The sequence below is a fragment of the Dichomitus squalens genome, assembly GCF_000275845.1.
Source record: "Dichomitus squalens LYAD-421 SS1 unplaced genomic scaffold DICSQscaffold_12, whole genome shotgun sequence".
Taxonomy (NCBI): Eukaryota; Fungi; Basidiomycota; class Agaricomycetes; order Polyporales; family Polyporaceae; genus Dichomitus; species Dichomitus squalens.
In genome coordinates this window covers 679,125-695,683 of record NW_006766894.1, presented here as the reverse complement: position 1 = coordinate 695,683, position 16,559 = coordinate 679,125, and the positions used below count along the sequence as shown (strand labels likewise).

General features: G+C 57.0%; 5 protein-coding genes across 5 annotated transcripts; all 5 read left to right on the top strand.

Moving 5' to 3' along the window:
- Nucleotides 1-65: 65 nt before the first annotated feature.
- Nucleotides 66-2,234, top strand: DICSQDRAFT_155017 (aminoacylase 1-like protein 2; the record flags this gene model as incomplete). Its single annotated transcript, XM_007365488.1, has 14 exons — nt 66-240; nt 301-328; nt 387-734; nt 791-880; nt 945-1,093; nt 1,146-1,170; nt 1,220-1,288; nt 1,360-1,442; nt 1,496-1,578; nt 1,634-1,649; nt 1,712-1,738; nt 1,792-1,937; nt 1,991-2,085; nt 2,146-2,234. The coding sequence occupies 13 exons, from the start codon at nt 66-68 to the stop codon at nt 2,048-2,050; spliced, it is 1,299 nt and encodes a 432-aa protein (XP_007365550.1). The 3' UTR covers nt 2,051-2,085; nt 2,146-2,234.
- Nucleotides 2,235-2,458: 224 nt separating this feature from the next.
- Nucleotides 2,459-4,773, top strand: DICSQDRAFT_105559 (cytochrome P450; the record flags this gene model as incomplete). The annotated part of the gene is made up of 12 exons (XM_007365487.1): nt 2,459-2,699; nt 2,755-2,796; nt 2,857-2,938; nt 2,997-3,069; nt 3,123-3,247; nt 3,300-3,394; nt 3,513-3,625; nt 3,678-3,896; nt 3,951-3,978; nt 4,034-4,241; nt 4,308-4,346; nt 4,398-4,773. The coding sequence occupies 12 exons, from the start codon at nt 2,459-2,461 to the stop codon at nt 4,771-4,773; spliced, it is 1,641 nt and encodes a 546-aa protein (XP_007365549.1).
- Nucleotides 4,774-5,458: 685 nt separating this feature from the next.
- On the top strand, nt 5,459-7,540 carry DICSQDRAFT_105558 (uncharacterized protein). The gene is made up of 7 exons (XM_007365486.1): nt 5,459-5,539; nt 5,602-5,682; nt 5,748-5,821; nt 5,886-5,950; nt 6,040-6,158; nt 6,211-6,354; nt 6,414-7,540. Exons 1-7 carry the CDS (start codon nt 5,465-5,467, stop codon nt 7,407-7,409), a joined length of 1,554 nt encoding a protein of 517 aa, XP_007365548.1. The 5' UTR covers nt 5,459-5,464; the 3' UTR covers nt 7,410-7,540.
- Nucleotides 7,541-8,506: 966 nt separating this feature from the next.
- Nucleotides 8,507-11,537, top strand: DICSQDRAFT_59695 (uncharacterized protein; the record flags this gene model as incomplete). The annotated part of the gene is made up of 10 exons (XM_007365485.1): nt 8,507-8,770; nt 8,973-9,194; nt 9,246-9,352; nt 9,410-9,500; nt 9,558-9,677; nt 9,735-10,009; nt 10,073-10,229; nt 10,316-10,481; nt 10,544-10,567; nt 10,624-11,537. The coding sequence occupies 10 exons, from the start codon at nt 8,507-8,509 to the stop codon at nt 11,535-11,537; spliced, it is 2,340 nt and encodes a 779-aa protein (XP_007365547.1).
- Nucleotides 11,538-12,633: 1,096 nt separating this feature from the next.
- On the top strand, nt 12,634-16,474 carry DICSQDRAFT_85956 (argonaute-like protein). The gene is made up of 7 exons (XM_007365484.1): nt 12,634-13,180; nt 13,241-13,738; nt 13,947-14,422; nt 14,476-15,494; nt 15,554-15,664; nt 15,720-15,960; nt 16,026-16,474. The coding sequence occupies exons 1-7, from the start codon at nt 12,903-12,905 to the stop codon at nt 16,367-16,369; spliced, it is 2,967 nt and encodes a 988-aa protein (XP_007365546.1). The 5' UTR covers nt 12,634-12,902; the 3' UTR covers nt 16,370-16,474.
- Nucleotides 16,475-16,559: the final 85 nt, after the last annotated feature.

The following is a 16,559-nucleotide window of genomic DNA, read 5'->3' as shown; positions in this document are numbered from 1 at the left end:
CATTTACCAGAGCTCTTTCCCCCGTTCCCATAACTGATCACTCCGAGAGGTGCCTGTGATCTGCCATGGCGCAAAGCGCATCTACGGTCTTTTGGCAACCTGGAGATAAGGGTGCACACTCCCATTGTGCCGATGTAATCGAAGAAGACACGATTTACAGACCTGAATTCTTTGAGCACGTCCAAGCCACCCTCACAAGCCTCGATCAGGACTTGTTCGAACTCAGCAAGGACATCCATGGCAAGCATTATTCTCATTCCACCGTGTCATCTTGCTCATTGCCGCCATACCCACTGATAGACCATCCTGAACTGAGGTTCGAGGAACAGTGAGTTGCCAATATCAAGTTGGTGTTGCGATTAGCAGCTCAATTGGTTGTATCGTAGTCATGCTCATGATATCCTCACTGCCTTCGTCGAAAAGCGTGGATTCGATGTCACTCGTCACCACTTGCTTGAGACCGCCTGGCTAGCCAAGTTTACCAGGGGTAACGGTGGACGTACCCTAGGTGTTAATTCCGAGATGGATGCTCTTCCAGGAATCGGACACGCCTGTGGTCACAATCTCATTGCCATTGCTGGGGTTGCTGTGGCGATCGCAGTCAAGTCAGCCATGGAGAAGTTTGATATCTCCGGCAGTGTGGTTCTGCTGGGCACGCCTGCTGAAGAAGGCGGTTCTGGAAAAGCCATCTTGCTCGAGCAGGGCGCGTACGAGGGGATGGATGTCTGTCTCATGCACGTATAGCTTGTGCCTTCAATCGAGATTCTTCGTGCTTACCAAATGCTCACAGGTGTCACCCTGCTCCCGGCCCACGGTGGTCGGTGAGTCTCAGCAGCTGCCTTGCACTCCAGCGCTTGATAGTGGAGTTTTCTGGACATACGTGCGCGATCCCTCTTAGCAGCGTATAACACATAGACTCACACTGAATACCTACGAACACCCAGCGCGCATGCGGCTCTCTCACCTTGGGAGGGACAGAACGCGCTCGATGCCGCTGTCCTTGCTTACACGAACATTTCGGTTCTGAGGCAGCAACTCAAGCCAAGCCACCGCGTCCATGGCATCTTCGAGGGCAAGGATTGGGCACCAAACAGTTCGTATCATAGGGCCACTTTATTCTTTTTCCGTGCTCACGCCGCATATAGTTATTCCTGACTATTCCAAGATGACGTACGTTCATCCCACGTTTTCCTCAATGTTATGGGCTTTAGTTATCTAGATGGTATGTGGGAGCACCGACACGAGCAGAGGTTGAAGTTGCGGTTCCACGCGTGACTGCGTGCTTTGAGTACGTTCTTCGTCCACCGATCGGGCTCGTGTGCCGGCAAAGCTTGTGAAAACTCTGACAACGATTATTAGGGCTGCAGGACTCGCGACGGGGTGCAAAGTCAAGCTTGAAAAGACGAATGTCACATATGATCTCAGGCAGAACAAGGCACTTAGTGAGTGCTCATAGGTCAGTCTATACAGAGCTGGCTTATCGAGGCATGATGAGGCGACGAATGTGCGGACATTTTCTTGAAGAAGTTCGGTCCCGTGGACTACGAGTACGGCATCAAGAGCGCTTCCACTGACTTTGTGAGCGACTTGGCCCTATGCCCTATGAGCGCAAGATTACTGATGGAATTTCCAGGGCAATGTCACTTACGGTAGGCCGGTGCCCCAAAGTTGCGGTGGTGAAATTGGACCGCATGTTGACTAATTTCCTCAGCTCTTCCTTCGCTACACCCTTCTTTCGGTGAGCATTGAAGTCAATGTCGGAGCACCGGTCTTGGCTTGACCGTATCTCAGCGATCCCTACGAAAGGCAGCAACCACACACCAGAATTCACGGAGGCAGCAGCTACGAAGGAGTCGCATCAGGCATGCATCAACATGTCGATCACCTTATCCGCAATCGGTCTGCGGCTGTTGACAGATGACGCGTTCGCAGAGAAGGCAAGTCGTTACATACCACGATCCTAAGTACTTCGCAGCTAACTCATCTGCAGGTCAAGAAAACGTTTGAGGAGGACAAACGTTTGCGAGAAGCCGCAGCGGCTCAGGCATAGTTGTCCGTCAAGATGTGGTAGATGCACGTCTATTGGTTCGTGCTTCTTCTGTCATTCAGATAGTCTCGTCTGCATTTATTGATTGACCTATCAAGTACGCGGTAATCAGCGGCATGGCCGAAGGTAAAATATACTATTATATCTGACTCTCGATCTCGCTGTTCCATATGAAGCTCATTTTGTCCACGGACAATTGCAAGTGAATCGTCATGGGACCCGATTTCCCATTCAATGTGTGTGGCGCTCGTGAGGCTTCGCGAACGGCATTCCGGTCATAGGACAAACTTTTCATCGCTTTCACCAAGTATAACTCGACGGGTCTCGTGAGCCATCGGGGGTAGTATAAGTATCGTTTAAGTCAGCATCTTAATCTCCTGCCGTCCTCATCGCCTCTCTTCCTTACCGCACATGGTGAACGGCTCTGAGAATATCAGCAGTGTCGCCGCAATCTTTGCAGCGACTGCCTTCCGAGTCTCCGCTAATGCCGCACCTTTTGTGCTTGCATTGCTCACGTTTGTCCTAGTCAAGCAGCATGTACAGAGGAGAAGAATGCCCCCGGGCCCCCGTGGTCTCCCCTTTATCGGTAACAAGCATCAGGTGCCTTCAATAAAGCCATGGCGCCAGTTCGCGGAGTGGAACAAACAATATGGTGCGTAATCGCCGATTTCCATCGAAGTAGGGTTGTCGTCTCATCTGCATTGAAGGGCCAGTGGTGTCTCTTTACTTGGGCAGCACTCCTGTGATTGGTGGGTGACGAAGTACATACACTACATAGAGGCAAACTGAACATGGCGGGGTCCGTCCAGTCCTTGGCACTGCGCAAGCCGCTTGGGACCTGCTGGAGAAACGGTCTGATATCTACTCAAGCCGACCGCGCTTTGTCGTCGCGTATGTCCGGATTTCCACGAAGCAGAGGCATGACCCTGAATGTGCTATCCCTATGCAGAGGCGAGATCCTGTCTGATAATAAGCGAGGTCTGATGCTTCCGAATGGGGAGCCGTGGCGTAAATGGCGCAAGGTGAGCGACATACATGTCGGATACAACAGATTGCACCTGAACCACATTGCCAGGTACTCCATACTGGATTCCATTCACGACGAGCGGACACGTACAACGAGATCCAGTCGCTGGAATCGACCGTGCTGTTACACCAGCTCCTTACCGAGCCACAGGATTGGGAGCGCCACCTACAAAGGTAAGCTCTCCACGAGCTTGGTTGCTGGTACTGGGACTGAATGTACGGCAAGGTTTGCTGCGAGCGTCGCTACCTCTGTGACTTATGGCCGTCGGGTGGAGAGCGTGGATGAATGGATAGTGAAGGAAAATATGTCAGCCATGGATTGTGAGCAATAATTGACATGCAAGGAGTGATGCAACTAACTAAAGCCTTCGTGTCAAGACCTGACAAGGTATGCCCTACCCGTCACCTTCCATCTCGCGGAGTACTGAATGTTTCCTAGCGTCAAGTGAGAGCACGAGCATCGCAAGCGGTGAGACTGTACTCACCACCCTTCCCCTCAGCATCCCAGGAAAATACCTCGTCGAGTCTTGGCCATGGCTAATGAAGCTTCCTGTACGATATCAGATATGGAGCACTAGCCTCACTTGAGTGATGATTATTCCAGAGATCTATGCAGTGGTTTAGGAGAGAACCCGAAGATCGCCGGCAACGAGATATCAAACTACTCACGCATCTAGTCGACGACGTCAAGAAGCGAATGGCCGATGGTACCACTCCTGACTGCCTCACGTCGCAAACTGTCACGAATCAATCCAAGAACGGGATGTCGGATTTGGAGATAGCGTATGCCGTCTCCTCTCCATTCGGTGCTGGTATCGAGACAGTACGTTGAGGCATGTTTGTGAGGACTTGCATTCGCGTTGAAGAATCCGTATAGACCTCAGGAACGCTATGCGTTTTCTTCCGTACGTGCATGTCGCATGTGCGTTCCGTCCGCCACAAGGGCTGACAGTTGTGCAGTCGCCATGTTGCATTTTCCAGAGGTGATGAAGAAGGCTCAAGATGAACTGGACAAAGTCGTCGGGCCCGATCGCCTGCCAGGGTTCGAGGACCGTGATCGTCTCCCATACCTGCATGCGCTCATGAACGAAACGCTACGATGGCGTCCTATCGCCGTCCTTGGCGGAACGCCGCATGCTGTCATAGCAGATGATGAGTACAATGGGATGTACGTACAACGATCGATCATTGCTCATTCCAATACCCCCGGGTCGCTGACAACTGCACCTTGCAGGTACATCCCCAAAGGCTCCACCGTCTTTGGGAACCTTGCGTCAGTAAAGCCTTTGTACAAACGCAGCAGCTCCTAACAGCCTAATGACAGAGGTATCATGCATGACCCCGTCATGTTTCCTTACCCAGACGACTTTCGGCCGGAGCGGTTCTTGGTAACAACCGATCCGCGCCTGCAAGATTTCGATCTCCCCTTCGGCTTCGGGAGGCGGATATGCGTGGGGATGCATCTCGCGAAGAACTCGCTCTTCATCACCATGTCGCGGATCCTGTGGGCATTCGACATCCTTCCAGCCGTCGGAGGAGATGGCAGGCCAATTCTACCCGACCCGTGGAACTTCACGAATGGATTCAACTCGAAGCCCGTGAGCTTCCCGTGCGCGTTGAGATGCAGAAGTCCCAAGGTCACTGAGTGCATCGAGCGGGAGTGGGACGCAGCGAAGGAGAGGCTTGGTCGATGGCAGTAGTATAAGGTGAAGCCAATGACGAAAGATGTGTTCCGCGAAGATTTGTCCCGCGAGACCTGTGTATGGTCAGAGGGTGGTCGAGTAAGTAGTACGAGACGCTAGCGTTAGCCTGATAGTCAGTCGGACGAGTAGGGTGTTCGATGCGGGTTCCTTAACAATGGCAGGATGTTCTATGTCAGCTGGATTGCACTCTGATGGATCCCGTACAGCACCAGCCGGGCTGAGAGCGCAAAACCCATCGGCAAGCCTTCATCGTGACCGTATGCGTGTGCGTTGATATCCGTATCCGCACAAATAGATCGCCTAAGCATCCTTGCGGATGGACAGAGTAATATGATCTTGTACAATACGCGGTGACGAGCTTGATGCTCGTTTGTGCGATCCGAGAAATTCGCAGTAGACCTTCCTGTTTGCCATGCCGTCACGACAAGGTTTAAGTCGATCTCGTACCCATTTTTCACAACCCATGCGGCACGGACGGCGAACTCACCAGAAAAAAGAGATCTGTAAAAGACTGGTGGTAATTGAGACAAAGTGCTAGTTGCGAGGGCAGAAACGGTGGCGCGGGGGCGCCACCGCCACTGGTCCGCCGCGGTCCGGAAGAGGCGCCTACGTCCCCGAGATGCCAAATTGAAGTCATCTTCGCTCTCCTCATACGGTCTCGACTCTCCAGCAGACCTCATCTGTCACGATGAGCGGTAGCGGGAGGAAGCTCAATCCGCTCGAGCAGAAGCTGCATCAGGCCGCTCTAGCAGACCCCAAGAAGGTGAATACTGAACACTGTACTACCACTACTGCGCGACTGACTTGACTGCGCACGTCCGACAGACGATCACCCAGAAAGAGTGCGATGCTCTCGTACCGGATCCCTCAGCGCGACTTGCCGCGACCAACTTCTTGCTGGGCACAGTACGTCTCTCAATTTCGGTTCAACTTATCGCACTTGCGAACGCTTGGATGCGGTGGAACCATAGGGACTATGGAAAGCTCTGCGAGACTCGTCCGGGGCTTTGACATACCGCGTCGTGACGAAGAAAGAGCTTGAGGTGTGAGTGCCGACGTTCATTCCTATGCCTCGAACCCACCCTGATGGCGCACGCCTGGCGGGACAGCAAGAAGGATATGAGCGGGGAGGAGGGGATGATCCTGAGCTATATCCAGGCTTCCGGGAACGAGGGTGAGTGCGCATCCCCGTCTCTCTGCCCAAGCGCGTGCGGATGCGTGCGTACCCCGGACGCGTCCAGTGCTCATCGGCGGAGCTCGCAGGGATCTGGACGAAGCACCTCAAAGCGAAGACGGAGCTGCATCAGACGGTCATCGACCGTTGCCTCAAGTCCCTCGTCCAGAAGCAGCTCATCAAGGCGGTGAAATCAGTCCAGGTGGGGGTGGGGGTGGCCTTTTGAGATCGTGCGCGGCCATGGCTGACAGGCACCTCAGTACCCGACACGGAAGATATACATGCTCTACCACCTCGAACCGTCTGTCGAGATGACCGGCGGGCCGTGGTATACGGACAACGAGCTCGACACCGAGTTCATCAAGCTCCTCTGCAGCGCGTGCCTGCGCTTCATTCGCGATAGGGTCAGTTTTCCCCTCTTGCGATGAGATGTCTGACGGATGGAGTATCGACATCGGAACAGAGCACTCCAAAACCGAAGGGAGCCGACCCCTCCAGCTCGTCCGCGAACCAGCCGTTGCACCCGATCTCTGCCGCCCCGGCGTATCCGACCGCGCAGCAGGTGCTGACGTTCCTGAGCAAGAGCCGGATCACGGAAACGCAGCTCGCGACGGAGCACGTGGAGAAGCTCTTGAACGTGCTCATCCTCGACGGCGAGATCGAGCGCATACCTGCGTTTGGCGCCGCAATGTGGGATGCATCGGAGAGCAACAACGCTGCTGACGCATCGGGGAGCGAGGACGAGGATGAGGATGGCGGCCGTCGTGATAAGAAGGACAAAAGGAAGAAAAGGAAGCGCCGCGACGAGGAGTCGCCGAGGCGCGACCGCAAACGGAGCAAAAGGAGCCGATCTGAGTCTGAGTCGGACGCAGAGTCGGACAGCCAGGAGAGCGAGGACGAGCGGGAGCGGCGGCGGAAGAAAGACAAGGGGCGCAAGAAGAGCAAGAGTCGCGCAGCGAGCAACGACGACGAGAGCGACGAGGCGAGCGAGCGGGAGACCCGGCGGCGCAAGAAGAAGCGGTCGCGGGAGACCAGTGAGGGCGAGGACGTCGAGATGAGCGACGCGGAGCGCAAGTCCAAGTCGAGCGGCAAGAGCAAGAAGCGCAAGAAGAGCAGGCGCTACGAGTCCGAGTCTGAGTCGTCCGACTCGGGCAGCGACTCGGACGGCGGCCGCCGCGCGCACTCGCGCTCCAAGTCCAGGTCGAGCACGCACTCGAAGCGAAAGCGGTCCGCGTCGCCCGAGGACGTGACGGCGTCGCTGCTGGGCCAGGACTACGGCGCGTACGTCTATCGTGCGGTGCGCCAGGAGCGGGCGGGGGGCGGGGGCGGGGGCTTGGCGCAGACGCCGTGCGTGCGCTGTCCGGTCTTCGAGTTCTGCAAGGACGGAGGGCCGGTAAACCCCCGGGAATGCGAGTACTATGGGAACTGGCTTGTGGCTGCGGACGTTGCGATCGGGTGAACGTGATGGTGTTGAGTTGCGCTTAGACAAGAAATTGCTCGTGCGTGGTTAATTGAGTAGACAACAACGCTTGTAATAAATCGAGTGCTCGTCATGTTGTTGGTGCCAGGATCTTCAGAACATAAAATTCGAGGGTTCATGTTCACCTCTAGTGAAAACCTTCCATTTGTCCTTCGATTCGTGGCCTTTGCCAGCGAATGCTGTCAATTGCTATCGACTCAGAGCTGTCGCAATGACCGCTCGGCGTCTATTTGTCGAAACCATCTTGAATACGACGACCAGTGTTCTATGTACATATCCATACGTATCTATTTGTCTGGCTGCCAACCGACGTCCACTCAGCCATTTACATCTCGGGCTGGTCCTCGACCTCGTCCCCGACCCCTTGGTCCATGACGCCATCGACGTTCCCGACGCAGTTATAAAGTCGATTACCATCTCCCCTTCTCCCAACTCTTCCCTCTGTTGTACCACCATCAGCACTCTCGCTGACTTCATTGAGGCCACAAGGTAGGTAACGTTCACCGTGGATGCTAATAAAGTTACTCATGCTAGATCAGCACCCCCGGTTCATCATTCTGCGCACGTGGAAGACGCGTCGCGATCGACGTCATGCAAGCAGCGCTTCTCGCGCACGTCCAGCATCCACCCTGTACTTATCCGCCAGCTGCATCGGACGCGACCTCCTGTTCTCTTCGACTATCAACGCTATCTCGACACTATCGAACAGTACGTGCTCGGTTATGTGGCTATACCAGTACGTTTGTGGATAATCGACCAGATCCACCTCCCCAGTGTGCTCGCAATCAAAGGTCCGAAGATAGCCAACAGGCTGTTGAAACGTGTCCGCCCTCACAAGCGGTGACTTGTCCTTTGTACTATGACACATGCCTCAAACACTGCCCGCAGTGCGAGGCTCGCGGTTCTATGTGCTCCCCAAGCCGCACCCGCCAGGCGCGAGGTCCGCGTTAACGGCCTGGATATCTCATATCTCGTCCGTTCTCCCCCTTTCATCCTTCCATATCCTCAACCTTCGTCAGAGCATCTGCTCTTCTTCTACCTCGACCAGCGCACGCAGATCTACCGATAGCACCAGCATGTCCCGCAGGCCCAATGCCAACATCACCGCGACCGCGCCCGTTCCCCGCAACGGCCCCGCGCCCACGCCGCGCACGCACGCACTCTCGCCCCCTCAGTCGCGGCGGCAGAGCATGTACAACGGCATCGGCGAGGGGACGACCATCCAGCTCCACTGGCTCTTCCGTTCCAACATCCCCCGCCGCCGCGGCATGCCCCTGCCCAACGACGTCCGCAAGCGCAACTTCTTTGGCCTGGGGGAGATTATCGGCGTCCTCGCCAACGTGAGTATTACATCTCTTCTTTCGTCTCCGCTCGCCCTCGCCCCTGCCTGACCCTATCAAGGGCGTGCGACCCTCGCTGCTCCAAGCGCGAAGGGCCACACGCTAAGGGGGGTCGAGGGTGCAGCGTCATAAGCACGTTGTCTGATAGCCTCTTTCCCCCTTCCTCGCTTGCGACCCGCCGATGTCCACTCGACGCCGCCAGCCGTCCGAGACGCTCCGCTCGCTGACGGAGTCGAAAAAGATGCTCGAGGATACGAGGAGGGAGCTCGCGGAGGCACGGGAGCGGGCGCAGCTCACTCCGACGCATACGTTCTCTGCTTTGCCTGGCTTCTTCGAGCGGCCGGCGGAGCTGAGGGCGATTGTACGTGCGCTGGAAGGGGAGCCGAGCTTCACGGTCCTCTTTGGTGCCAGCAGCGTAGGCAAGGTGAGCCCCTTCTAGTTTGGATACCGAGAACCCATCCTCATGTCTCTCTAGACGGCTCTGCTTCGTCAAGTGCTGACGCAGAAAAACTACCACGTCCTACACTTCGACTTGCGCATAGCAGGCTTTGCGGACCTGGGGAGTCTATACATGAGTCTCAGGTGCGTTCTTCCAACCGTCTTTCGGAGAAACTGTTTGAAGACCTCGCCGCGCATCAGCCAACAGATGGAAGGCTTCTTCATGGGCATAGCACGCGACCAGGATATGCCGGGCTACGAAGCGTTCGAAAAGGAAGCGTGGGGATTCAAGGTGCGCGTGCTCGTAAACCGTAAGTATGCGTGGTTTGTCGTACTGACCGCGTTGCAGCACGACAGACTGAACGTAGAGCGTCGCCTCTCGAATGCGGGGCAGTCGACGGAAGCCTTGAGCTCGCCCTTGGGGGAGATCAAGACAAGCGATATTGCGCGTCTCATGGAGCTGTTCCAAGTAAGCCTCAGTCCGCTCACTCTACGCTGCATCATAGCATCTGAATACAGCACACAGAGCTCGCTCCTCCGGTATTGGAACTTCCTGCCCTCCCAAGAGGCGCTGAAGGCCAAGAAAGACGCGGAGTCCAACTCCGGGAAGGAGAACAAGAAGCAGCAACAGGACCGCCCCTCCTGGACGAAACGCATGTTCTCGGTGCGCAGGAAGCAAGCCGAAAAGGCTGGGCGCGAGAACGGCGAGGCGCGTCAAAAAGAGGGCGGGAAGGACAAGGAAAAACTGGAAGCTCCCCCGAAGAAGATACCTGTCTTTTTCATCGACGAGGCGCATAAGCTGTAAGTGGCCTAGGTCCCCCCCCCCCGCAGGAGCGTATATCTAACTGGGAAGCTGCCGTACAGGCCTGCACTCATTCGCTCGATCGATGCGATGAAGTGCCTTCTTGACGCGATGCTCGTGCTCACGAAGCAGGACAGGCTTTGTCACGTAATACACGCGACGAGCGACCCGTTCTACCAGACGTGGCTGCGGCAGTTGAACGTCATGCAGCATTGCAAGGTATGTTCTTGTCCGCCGGTCCGTGTGTGTGCACCCGCCTGCCGCGCGCCATATCCGAGCTCTAAATGCTGATTGTGGTGGTGCAGATCATTACGATTGGCGACTACCCCAAGGCGGAGACGCGGAAGTTCTTCCGTGAGCGAATCCTCCCCAGCGTCCATGAACGCCTGCGTCCGGGCCTTGACTTTGAGAAGCTGTACGAGGCGTTTGGGGGCAAGCTTGCCCACTGGCAAGATTACATCACAGATTATGGTGCGTGCTTCGCGCGGAAATGAAAGAGGGGGGCAGACGGTAATTGCTCATTGTACGCTAAGTGAACTCGAACGGGAAGCTCGACAGTAAGTCTCGCGTTCATTGTTCCGGCGATCATGTCGTTGAGGGCAATCTACCTCAGTCAAACAGTCTTCACACTTCATCCAAGCACATGCCCTCCTGAACCTTCACATCATTCATTCGGCACAGGCTTCCACCAACGGCCAAGTCCCAGAAGGGAACGGCGCCGCAAGCCCTGCGAACGAGCACGCGTCCACGCATGCGATCCACCGCCTGTCCCCACCAGCCTCCGGCATGCTCGGCGGCGGGTCCGGGTTCCGGATCTACAGCCCGCTCATGGCGAACCCGCACCAGTCCCCGCCCACGCTGTTCCCGCACGGACACGGACGCGAATGGAGCGGGGAGGACGCGCCCGAGTTCCAGGCGGACTTCTCCGCGTACCAGCTCCTGCGTGTGATGAACAGGCTCGCGCAGCCGCGCACGCGCTCGCTGCCGTACTTCCTGCTCTGCCGCGAGATGGGGGCGCGGGCGATCGATGGGATGGTCAAGGGACGGATCCTGGACCTGCGTTGGACGGAGCCGGTGTCGAGGGAGTTCGTGGACCCGTTCGGCAGGATGAGCATGCGCGTGCGCGAGAGCGTTCGGGTGCAGCTCGGGCGGGGGGCGCCCGGCGGGGATAGCTCTGTGACGGCGATCAACGAACCCATGGAGCGAGAGCCTGGCGCGGCGGGGCAGACGGGGATGGGAATGGGGACGGGAACAACGGAGGGCCTCGGGGCGGAGGGCGTGTACGGGAGCGAGGAGGACATGGTGCCGATGACGGACGAGGAGGTGCTGCGGGCGCACGAGCGGCTGATGGACGGCGCGCCGCTGGCGGGGGAGGAGGAGGAGGAGGTGCTGGGGCCGAAGCTGGTGCCTATCTCGCCGATCATGCGGTATGCGATGCAGGAGGTCGTGCAGGAGTACTACGCGGACGACGACAGGACGGAGAGCGAGTATGCGTCGTTGGCGGACGAGGATATCCAGGAGTACTGAGTAGGAGGAGGACGGTGTCGCGCGCGGGTGTAGGGCATGGATCGATTCCTTTCCCTTCCTGCCGTCCCGCTCTGATCGTGTTTGCTGTTCTTGTTGGATCACCACGCTTTCTGCTGTTCACGCTGCTTTGGACGATGTGCCCCCGTAGGCAATCCATGTCACATTTGTCGTGCAATTTTGATACCGGACTCTCCTATGTAGTGATACTGTGTAGCAGTACTGTGGCTAGCTGTATTATCATAATCGGCATGGTACGAAGGTCTCGTATCTGATTGCTCTTCTTGCCCTGTTTCGGCGAGCGAAGGGACCACTGCGGCAAGCCTGGGAAGAACGCCGCCGGTTCTACCGACGAAGCACACCCGGCTGAGCATCCTCGTCCCACCCCTTTGCTCTGATCCCCTTGCACTTCTGTTGTTTTCTGCGCGCAGTTAAACGTCAGGGTTTGCTCCCCAAACGGGGCCTGACGCAACTGTTGAGCGGCAAATAGGCATCGCTCCAGAGACAACTATTCCGGTGAGTATCCCAGGAGCGCGGGGCAAGAGGTCCTGGAGTGCTCACCCGCCAGCTGGTAAACGTTTTGCATTGTCTGGACGCAGTGCGGCACGATCGATGCAGCGGTAGAGGCCACGATGCATAACGGCATGCAACTGAAACTGGAACGTCGAGCACGATCGGGGTACAGATAGCTGCTCTCGACGTCCGGGTCGAGGTAGCCTGGGCCCTCGTGCGCCCTCTGACGTCGGCATCTTCGGAGCGTTCGCCGCGGATAAAGCACCTAGCAACGTTATTCTCTGTCAGGTTTTTGTCTCCACATACGGATTCAGTCAAGACTTGGCAAGGTGACCATGACTCACTGCACAGACCCAAACGAAACCAGGGGAGATATCGTGGACCCCCTCAGCTGACATACGCCTTCCCGCGAAACTCACCTCGACATGTCATGACTCGATGGGTACTGTGCCAGTTGGACATGCGTGGGGATGACGAAGGAATAAGAATAGGCAGGGAGAAGGCAGGGCTGGGTGGGCACGGGGCGCGCGCTACCCACGCGGTGGGTCACGCTTATCCATCTTCGTCGGCGAGTGCGACGCTCACCCGTCGAACTCTAAAGCATACCACAATAACGGCAAATTTCACTCCGCGACCGCTGCACGCATCCACCCTTCAGGACCGCACGCTGTATGCGCGACTCGGAGCGGATTTCACAGATATCAAATCCAACTTGTTCGGATGGGCGGTACCGCAGTGACGGCTTCTCCGAGTATATAACGTCCGCGGGCCTTGCGTCTTGTCTCCTCGTCTTTCGGCTCTAGCTTGCACAACTACCGCCTACTTCAATTCCCAGCACAGCGAAGCGCATTACCCATGGAAAGAGGTCGAGGTCAAGGTCGAGGCGGACGGGGAGGAGATAGAGGATATAGGGGACGAGGTGGACCTCCGAGTGGGTCCATTCAAAGCTCTGACAGTTACTCGAGTCGTGGTGCCAGTCCTGGAGGAGGCCGCGGTAGCAGTCCCGGAGGGGATCGCGGTGGCTACAGGGGCGGCGATCGAGGAGGATACCGAGGAGGCTTCAGAGGCGACCGTAGTGGGTCCCGTGGAGGGTCCCGCGGAGGGAGAGGATCTGGAAGTCGGGGTCGAGGAGGGTGAGTTCTCCCATTCAGCTCCGTCGCTGTGATGATGCCGACTGATTGATCCCCCTACAGCGTGTTCGCGCCCGACCGCCCTGCCGTCGTTGACCCCCGCCTCACGGATAACTCCCAAGATCAGCTCGTCGTCTCGCTTCGCTCTTTGCGGCTCAACGACAACGACCTTCCTGTGCGACCCGGCTTCGGTACTGCGGGTTCCCCAATAAAGCTTCGGACGAATTTCTTCCCTCTCACGTTGCCAAAAACTCCCTTTTACGAGTACGACGTGCAGATTGACCCGCCGGCCGGGAACAAGCGTCTCAAACGGAGGATATTCCAGCTCGCCGAGCAGACAAAGGAATGGAAGCGAGCTAACATGACTGGGAGAGTAGCGCATGACAATAGCGCGAAGCTCCTCGCTGTGAACAAACTCCCTCAACCTCTACAGATCAAGTTCCTCTACTCGGACGAAGACGAGGAGGAAGAACAAAGAGACAGAGACAAAGCTCGGGAGCGAAAGGAATATACCATGACGATCAAGTTCCAACAACTCATCGACACTGAGAAGATGCTTCGGTATGTGCTCTGTTCTGTGCGTTCCTTGCCCGCTTCGCTTTCCCTGTGGAGGTGCCAGTGTCATGAGGGCCCGGTGCATGGCAGCGCAACACCACTCCTTATGCCGCCAGCTCCTCATATGCTGTCGCCTCCCTACTGCCTTTCCCATCACGCATCCATTCGTTCTTCCGCTGCGCGTGTCCCTCTGCTAACTACTTCGTGCATGAAGTTATCTGAATGGGGACCCGCAGCAGCGGATGTACGACTTCATGCCCGTGGTCAACGCGATGAACATCATCCTCTCCGCGCATCCCAATCGCGTCATCGGCGGGGGCGTCATGGTGGGGCGCAACAAGTTCTTCCATCCGTCCCCGAGCGCGCCCCCTGTTCCCCTTGGGGGCGGCCTCGAGGCGTGGCGCGGGTTCTACTCGTCCGTGCGTCCCGCCTGGAAGCAGCTCATGGTGAACGTGAACGTGTGCACGACCGCGTTCTACACCCCAGGAAATCTTGCGGACCGCATGATAGAATTCATGAATCTCAGCCCGACCACGCGTCTGAGGACGTTCGTGAGGAGTGTGCGGGTCAAGACGACGCACCTGGGGTACCGGAAGACGGTGAAAGGCCTCGCGAATGTGAATGCGCGTCAGCATAAGTTCACGGCCGAGGGTATGGGCGAGGTCACTGTAGAGCAGTACTTCCAGAGAAGTGAGTTGATCTCCATATATGCGTCATCATTGTTTCTGAGAAGCCGCATATAGAGTACAAGATCAAGCTGCGCTATCCAGATCTCCCGCTTATCGATGTTGGTGGGCAGCGGACGAACTACCTCCCGGCCGAGGTCTGCATGATCCTGGAAAAGCAGCCGTACCAAGGCAAGGTCCCCGACGAGCTCACCGCCAACATGCTCCTAGTCGCCTGCCAGTACCCAAACGTTAACGGCGACGCCATCACGAACCGTGGTCTACTCGAGCTCGGGCTCTCGCAATCCCCTCCGCCCGTGAACGCCTTCGGTATTACCGTCGGCTCCGAGATGGCCGTCGTCCCGGGCCGCATCCTCCCTCCCCCCGTCGTGCGCTACGCACAAGGCACCGGCGCGGTCGACGATCGTGCGTCGTGGAATCTTCGTGGGGTGCGATTCGCCCTTGGGGCACGCCTCCAGAACTGGGGGGTCCTCCTTATCCACGACGGGAACGGGCGCGACGAGTTTTCGGGTGCCGACGACCCTGAGCTCGGGAACGTCTTGCGCGGCTTCGCAGACATGTGTAAGAAGAGCGGCATGTCCATCGACCAGGCGCCGCCGCAGATCGCTGTCGCGCGGCTCCCGCCGAGGCGTACGGAGGACCCGCTGCGCAAGCAGGCGGTCAAGCAGATCAGGGAGACGCTGATGGGTATCCCGAGGAAGCCCAGTATCGTCCTCGTCATTCTCTCGAATGGGGACCGACACATCTACTCTGGCCTGAAGCACCTATGCGACGTCTACCTGGACGTGGCAACTGTGTGCGTGCACGCGGCGAAGATCCGAAAGGGAGCGCCGACATACTACGCGAACGTTGCGCTCAAGTTCAACACTAAGCTTGGGGGCATAAACCATGAGCTCGGGGAGCAGAACATGGCGTGGCTGAGCAGGGAGCCTACGATGCTCGTGGGCATGGACGTCACGCATCCAGGCACCGGGACCGTCAGGGGAACGCCGTCGATAGCTGCGGTCGTTGCGAGCATCGACAGGCGGATGGGCCAGTTCCCTGCCAGCATGCGACTTCAGGAATCGCGAAAGGAGGTGGGGTCGATCACGATCATTTGCAACCTTCGGCATGTTGGATACTAACCATCGTGTAGATGATCACCGATTTGGCGTCCATGATGGAGGAGCGGTTGCAGGCTTTCCGGGCGAAGAACAACAAGACGTTGCCAAGCCGCGTGTTGGTCTACCGCGATGGTGTCTCCGAAGTGCGTTTAGAAGCTGGCTCGTAGGAAAGATGTCGTCGTACTGACCGACGTGTAGGGTCAATTCTCGATCGTGGTTGCGGAGGAGATGCCGGAAATCAGGAAGGCCTTCGCCAAATTCGGCCCCACCTACAAGCCCAAGCTGACGATCGTCATCTGCGGAAAGAGACACCACACCCGTTTCTTCCCGATGGATCCAGCGCATGCAGCGCAAGATGGGAACCCCAAGCCGGGTACGGTGGTTGATCGCGGTGTAACGGCTGTGTATGAGTATGACTTCTACTTGCAAGCCCACGGAGGTAAGCACCTGCTATTCTTAGCGATATGTTGGTTGCGACACCTCAACCGACGTTGTTGTCAATAGGACTCCAGGGTACGACGAGGCCGACACATTACTACGTCGTCCACGACGAGATTGGAATCGGCGCTGACCAGCTGCAGTGCCTGACCAACGATATCAGTTACATGTTCGCTCGCGCAACGAAGGCCGTCAGTCTGGTGTCGCCCGCTTACTACGCAGACCTCGCCTGCGAGCGTGGCCGGTGCTATATACATCCCCTGTTGCAGGGTCACTCTGATAGTGGTGCCACGGCGACCAGTGATGGTGGAGAGGAGGAGGTCATGAATGAGGCGAAGAAGATGTGGCGTTTCGATAACAGTCCGAACGCTGTGGGTGGGGCCCTCAAGGAAACCATGTTCTATATCTAAGGAGGACAGGACAGAATACATAGGATGTGTACGAAGATGTACTACGTAATGACCTCTACATATCTAGGCAGTCGGTGCAGGGGTGTAAGAGCAAACTTGTGAAGCTTGAGCTTGACTGACTTCATCAACGTCGACTACAGCATTCGTCATCTGGCGATGGGGAAACGGTTGTGGCTCGTAAGTATACTTC